The following is a 7,500-nucleotide window of genomic DNA, read 5'->3' as shown; positions in this document are numbered from 1 at the left end:
CGGAGTGGATGTGTGTATGGGATCGTAGGCTTGTCTGAAAGTTCTGCATCAGCATTGAAGAGTCTCATTCGTCCAGGTTAAGTTATCCAAAGATAAGATTTACAACAAAACTCTTTGGATTCTGCATCTGCGTTAACTGACTGCGTTTGGACATCTGTGTGCTTCAGGGCTGTAATCTCCTTTGTAGAAGTGATGTATTACTGACTATGTCAACAGGGGAAAAGGGAGGGGAGGCAGAGAGTTCATGAGGCCTCTACACAGGCCAGAGTGACGGGTGATAACCCCACTGCCCCCTCAGTAAACCATTCACCTTTTAAGAATGTGAAGAGCTAGTTATGCATTCTACCGGGGTGGAGCACTTAACATTTTATACAGTCTTCCAAGGGCCGTAGTATGAACACAAAACAGATTTCCCTCCTGCACTTTGGGCCTATTGAAGACGGCCATCTTTTACAACAGACCTCACCTTCACTAGGTCCCCTGAAAATATAGGTTAACTTAATTGTATTGCAAATGTAGTTCCCAAGATTGCTTTACAAAACATGTCATATTTCGTGTGAAACTGGATAACATTAAAATACATCGGGGTCCAGATAAGATGTAAACGGCCCTCAGGCCATAGGTTCCCCACCCATGTATTTAAGTATCTGCAATCGGGGGGCACTGTGGTGCTGCGTGCAAAGCCCCCCACATATGGCCTTGCATGCCCCTGGCAACCCGGGTTCGAGTCTGGCCTGGGTCTTTTGCCAGCCCTGCCCCATCTCTCTCTCCCACTTTCTACCTATCATACTCTCCACTGTCCTATAAGCCAGTGTTTCCCAACCAGGGGTACGTGTACCACTAGGGGTACGCGAGCACACTGCAGGGGGTACTTGGCAAATTTTAATTTTAACAAATACATGGAGCATAGTCACACTGCAATAGAAAAAGTGATGTAAAACATGAGTAAGGGGGTACTCATGGCATAACAAAAAAACTTAGGGGGTACATGAGACAAAAAAGGTTGGGAAACACTGCTATAAGCAATCAAGACACAAAATCCCTGAGAAAAACATAAAGGCTATCTACAATCTACTGTACATTGCTGACACATTGCTCTGTTGCATTGAGTCCAACATTCTTCAGACGTTGTGTCCTTCCAACTTTCCCTCCTGACCGGCGTGGCGGTACACCCTAAATTGAAGGGCCTGAAAGGTTAAGGGAGTGGAGAATTGAACATTCATAAAAGAATGTGTTCTGCAGAGCTCCACTCCAAATATTCCCCAAAATGGCCATACTCCCTACATTCCTTGTCAATAAACTTTGAAAAGCAATGATGGTCAAAATGTTTGTTTTCTGTCTGTGTGCGTGTGTGCATGCGTGGGTGCGTGCACACATTTGTGTATGCTCAATTTTTGTTTTGAAGTTTTAAAAGACCTGGAAGGGAGTGCAGATCCTGAGGGTAGACTCTGCATCTCAAACTGCTGTCTAGGAGGGAGGGTAAGGTTGGCAGAGATCTAAAGAAGGAAGGAAACCATGGGGAGCAAAGGAGAGGTAGAAAACGAGATGGGGGGAAAAAAACAAGGGAGCGGGGAGAAAGAAAGAGAGGATGAAAAAAGGCTAGTTTGGGAGAGCGAAAATAATTGCACCCAGCAGCCTATCATCAGCAGATTCCAGCCATTCCAAGGTGCTCCTCTCTAACCTTTAACCTTGTTACCGTGGATACATCTGCTCTCAGCATCTGGTTGTTCCCGTGTTGACTATTTTGTGTGTGTATATGTGTGTGTGTTAATGCTTGTGTACATAAAGAACGTGTGTGGGTGGAAAAATCCAGTATGCCTGTTGCTAGTCCAGCGCTTCATTTGCCTTATAGAAGCTATGCACTACATGTTGCACAGCTTTACACACACACACACACACACACACACACACACACACACACACACACACACACACACACACACACACACACACACACACACACACACACACACACGTCTATGTTTTAAGCAAAATCCTGTAGTTACTTCAAGAATCAATGGCAGTGTGCTTACAATGAATACAAACTGTTTGACTTTGAAGCGTTATCGGAGCGTGGCAGCGCTGTGTGTTGCCCAGTCTGAGGGCGTCAATGAGGGCATGTCTCTTCATCCGTCTTGTTTTGTGCCGTGAGACTGCGCTGGCATCAGTGTGTGTGTGAATCAGGAAATGACACCTTTACACAATCACACACTCATACACACGTGTGCACAGTGTAGACACACACACACACACACACACACACACACACACACACACACACACACACACACACACACACACACACACACACACACACACCCTGACCCTTCATTAGGATGGCCTAACTGCACCTTCCATCATAACACACCCTTGTGTGTATTTACTCACCTAATAAAATGGCTCTCTAATCAATAACACGTTCGAGAAATAGACTGTGTGTGTCTGTGTCTGTGTGTCTCTGTGTCTGTGTGTGCGTGTGTGCGCGTGCGTATATTTCTCAGTTTCATAGTTAATATCAGTGAAAGGACTCACTGTTTTCAGTTTTTTTTGCAATTTGGTGGCAAAATAGTTACATTAACCCAGTTCCATTTCCTCCGATGCTAATCAACTTTGAGCAAAAGACATGAGAATTGGATGGAAGTGTTTCAAAGGGTTTTAAGAGCTCTTCATATGTGCTTGTATATGCTGTGTATCTGATGTGTTCTTCCTTGTTTTGCTTGTTGTCAGGGCGATAAGGACTTCACCCCGGCGGCAGCGCAGGTGGCCCACCAGAAGCCCGTTCCCGCGGTGCAGAAGATGCCCCCCGCCCAGCACAACCAGCACATCCACCAGCCCCGCAAGTGAGCCGGTGCCGGGCCAGGCCCGTGCCTACAGTACAGAGGCACAACAAGGGTCACGACACGGGGGACGGGACCATGCCAAAGCCCAACCAAATAGACCACCTTAACCACCAACCACCACCACCAAACTCAAGCAAAAGACGCCGCCACCAACCGCTCACCATTATATCCATGTTACTCAGCCAACCTGCCAGCCAACCAGTCTAGTCTCACTATTCCAGCCTAGTGCCTAACTAACCAACCCAGACACACTAGCTATTGAACAATAACAACAACCTAATCAGATACCAAAACAATACCAATGACTTGGCAGTATGAGTAAACATCGTTTAGCCAAGCAACTGTAGTACTACACAAGCCATTAAAGGAGAACTTCGGTGTGAATCAGTCCATGGTCCTGTTACAATCATACATATCGCCAAGGTTATAGGGTGCTGTAGGGGGAAACATTACCACATTTAAAAAAAAACTTGGACAGAATAAAGAATTGGTATCCAATACTGCCTTGGGGTACGGGGCATGGGGAAATGAATGAGACTGGCTGCATGTCTGATTTAGTTGGTGTTGCTACCAGTTTATCATATGTGGAAATCTATTCGCATTCTATTTCCTACCAACAGCACTTGGTTCCCTTGATCAACAGGGCTATGGATTGGTTCACCGCAATCTTTGTCTGTTAACCATTCAAGCCAAAAACGGTCCGACACTCTCAACCAAATGGCATATGGAACAAAGCACTTGCCTAATGCCCAATCAACGTGCCCACACAGCAGACCAATTATCAAACCAACATATCGGTTTCTTTCCACTCCCACCCAGCTAGACGAAATCATGGTAATATCAATATCCATCGATCAATAGATCAGTTCATCTCAATTAATAAGCCGATCAGCCTTCTCACCTGCATGCCTACTACATACCCAAGCCAACCAGTGTATGTGACCAACCCCCGCCCACCACAAACCAACCAATCAGGTGCTCAGGTTAGTCAGGGACCACTGCACTAAACCAATCATTCCTTACGATCACACTCGTGCCCGGTGCAAAAGACCCCGCCCCCACACTTTAGCCTTCAACCAATCACCCCTGCCTTCCTGCAGACAATGATGATGATCTTAAATGATGAGAACACTAACATCGGTTCAGGGCTGCATATCACAGTAATTTTTGTCCTTAGATTGAAAATATTCTTGTAATGTTAAAGGAGATGTATTTAATGAGAAGATGACGCTTTATTTTGTTTTTTTCTTTGTCCTGTTTGACACAAAATTATTTTCTGGAATTGTGTGAAATTGTATAAATCCATAAGTGATGACATGTGGAAGGATTGTGATGTTAGAGGAGTTGAGTTTTTGCTCTCTAGGTGTGGCTGCTGGAATAAAAGTTTATCGTTGAATGAAACCCATACGCCTGCCATGTTGTTTACCCGTATATCTCTGTATGCTCACACCAGAAGTAGCTAAAAGTAACTGGAAAAACACAGCTGCTAAATAATTCTGGTCGCTTTTTTTTTAGCTCAAGTCGTTCATGACGCGAGGGGCTCAAACATTTCATTTTGCTTACCCATTTGAAGAACGACTGCATTCCCCTTGGTTAAGTGTTTCACAGCTGACGCTTTTATTCAAAGCGACTTACAGATATTATTTTTCAAGGTGTTGGTCACAGTCCTTAGACCTTGGTTTGGAGCCTTGCTCAAAAAAAGCCTGACTTTCTAACCATATCCAAGCATCATAACTCATTTGCATGAAGTTCAACCGTTGTTAACTTTTTTGTCGTTGCTCTAGTCACTGTTGCTTTTGTAGCTGTTGTCGCTCCTTTTCATTCAATCTCAGTTGCTTCTGGTGTGATCACAGTAATTTTCACTATCTAGTTTGCTGTCTTCACAACTCTCATGCGTGCTTGGTTCCCTCTGGAGACTGAATGCAGATGGTCGATTTTTTTCAAGATGATGGATATTATTGGATTAAATAATATATGAATAAAAAATATATAAATGTGTTTAAACACCACATACTTATGTGTCTGTGTTGTCTTCAAATTAACATGACAACCCCATTGTTGCCAAATGTCATTTTTAACAATGCTCCATAAATTATTGGTATACTGTATATTGACCCCACTGACTGAGTAAACCAAATGTCTTACATTGTTCACTGAACACTTCAACTTCATCTTTACTGAATACCTGGAGTGTTCTGTGAGTCGCCATCTGGAGAGCACTGTTCTGTTGTACCTCCAAAACTGTTTGTTGTTACAACAACAGGTACTACAGTGCACTCAACATTAGTTCTAGATTAGAACAAATGCTTACTAATACATTGCAACTTATATGTTATTCTGAAAAAAAGAAAGAAAAGAACACATAGCACAATCGTCTGTCAGTGAGGAAAGAAGGACCTAAACCAAGAAAGTCCAAACGTCCATCATCCTATCGCATAGCTTCACTGTCACAGCCCAAAGTAGAAGGCAAGAGGGGTGTTTGGCAGTTGAGCAAGCTGACTGGCCTACTTTCCTGTGCGGTGACCAGGGCTGTACGTTAAGCTTTTTCACTAGGAGCACAGGTGCTCCTAAATGAAAAAAATTAGGAGCACGGATAAAACTTTAGGAGCACAGATACAAATTTAAGAGCACTCTAAAAATGTTGTGACACTTTTGTTATTGAGGGGGGGGGGGTATGTAAAATACTGTGCTTATTGTGCTCATTGCTTGTTTCTTCATCTTCATGCACAATGGCCTAGGCTATATGTCAGTGTTTTTTTTCCAACACTGGGGTATGGGGTCACCTGGAATTCCAATGGGCTCCCCTGAAATGTCTAGGTGTGAAATAAAAAATACCAATAAATATCACTAATTAACAATCCATAGCTATTGTAGTCTTATACCAGAGATATTCTCTCTGCTTATACTGTCAGAAATATCCACTTTTTTATAGCCAGCAAGTTTGCTCAGTCATGGTTTTGGTTGTGAAAAAAATGTGGTCCCCAAAAGTTCAGGATAAAATGGTCCCAGTGCAAAAAGTGTTGGGAACCACTGCTATATGCCATAAATCACAGTTCCCATTACTATTATTAGCCTACTATTATTAGGCATATTATAATTATTATTGTTATTATTAGTAGTATTAGGCTATAACTTCGTGATTAAAAGCATGTAAATCACATGCTTACTGAACTAGATTGACTAAATCTTAAACATAGCCTACAACACGTTAATCCAACGGGCTTTATTATAGCCTAGTTTTTGTTTCCTCAAACGCATGGGTTGGAACGGTGTGACATGAAACTGGGAACAGCAAAATCATCTCACTGTGTTGGCTGCTTTTTGATAGCCTACAGCATCGGTAGCTGCTGGAACTAGACTTTAAATTTGCGCGCACTGCACACTACTTGTGAATGCTCCTCGAACTATATTTTGACTTGATTACTTTGATTGCGATTGCATTTTTTTGCGAAGTCATTGCGAAGACAGCGGTTTGGGAAACGCCAAAACAGCTCAAACAACGACGTCCTTTAAAGTAACCACATGAGTTAGCAAACCGAGTGGCTATTTCATTAAACCACATGAGTTAGCAAACCGAGTGGCTATTTCACTATCGGATCCAAGAGGTTTCCTGTTAGCAATGCAAACTCCCGCATTTGAACGTTTTAAACAGCAGTCCATTTCGAAAAGCTGTAAGAAGTGCTGGCACAGAACATCCGACTGGGAGATGAGGCATGCGCGCTTTGTAACTGTTGCCACCAGGGATCTGTGCGAAGCGATTCTGTTTTTTTTTTTTTTTTCTGAGCTACGGGAGCAGAGATGGCTCAATCTTAGCCAACACGGAATTCAAGCAACATTGACCGTCTTTTTTTGAAGTGCGTTCCAATGGAGTTTGATGCTGTCTATCAGACAGGCTGTGGAAAAAATGTCACAATCACAGTCATGCACTCGAACTCAGAAGCAAAATGCGAATGAAAGGGTTGAATGCATACTCGTACAGGTGCGCCCGTTTTATTTTTCTTTCTCGCACAGTCAAAATTTTAGGCTCAATATGCGACCAATTGGTCTTAATGTACAGCCCTGGCGGTGACACGCCATTGCACCATACCTTTCAGCAGGGAAGCTGACAGATGAGGACAAAGGGGTCAGTTGTCCCGGGCCCAGGTAGAAGGAGGGGGGGGGGCAGAATCGGGTCCTCATTACATTGCATGGTTTGGGTGAGGGGGGCCCTCTCAGATGACTTTGTCCCGGGCCTGGCCAAAGCTGTCAGCGGGCCTTGCCTGTCAGTTCCTGTTCCTCTCTTCAACCCTCTTCCTCGCTAGGCGGTACCCACCATCTTCTTCCTGCCCCTACCCCTAGTACCTACTCCCCTTCCCCAACTCATAGTGTGTCAGCAGCAGGTGTTCATGCCAAGCGAACCCCTTCTGGCAAAGTGCCCATGCAATCACATAGGGATGCTGTGTCGTACTGTTTGAAATAAATAATCATTTTGTGGGTGGTGTTGTAACGGCAGTGGGTTGAAATGCATGTGTCGTGTATTAGAATATTTTCAATTATGTACTAGGCTACATTACTTGCCTCAAGTTATGCAGGACTGGTGTACAAGAAGTGTATCCATTCATTTTTCTTGGTTGTAGAAACATTGGTTTGGACATGTTTTTTACCACAATGTGGATTCCAA

At 43.7% G+C, this 7,500-nt stretch overlaps 1 protein-coding gene across 1 annotated transcript in view; it reads left to right on the top strand.

The window, feature by feature from the left end:
• The window catches only part of dap (death-associated protein), a 34,719-nt gene extending 29,868 nt beyond the window's left edge, over positions 1-4,851 (top strand). The window contains exon 4 of the mRNA XM_063206719.1: positions 2,728-4,851. Coding sequence (XP_063062789.1) covers positions 2,728-2,844 — 117 coding nt within the window. The 3' untranslated portion in view covers positions 2,845-4,851. The remainder of the gene's footprint in view (positions 1-2,727) is intronic.
• The last annotated feature ends 2,649 nt before the right edge of the window (positions 4,852-7,500 follow it).

Source organism: Engraulis encrasicolus, chromosome 9 (genome assembly GCF_034702125.1).
Source record: "Engraulis encrasicolus isolate BLACKSEA-1 chromosome 9, IST_EnEncr_1.0, whole genome shotgun sequence".
NCBI classification, from domain to species: Eukaryota; Metazoa; Chordata; class Actinopteri; order Clupeiformes; family Engraulidae; genus Engraulis; species Engraulis encrasicolus.
This window is presented reverse-complemented; position numbering and strand designations above follow the sequence as displayed.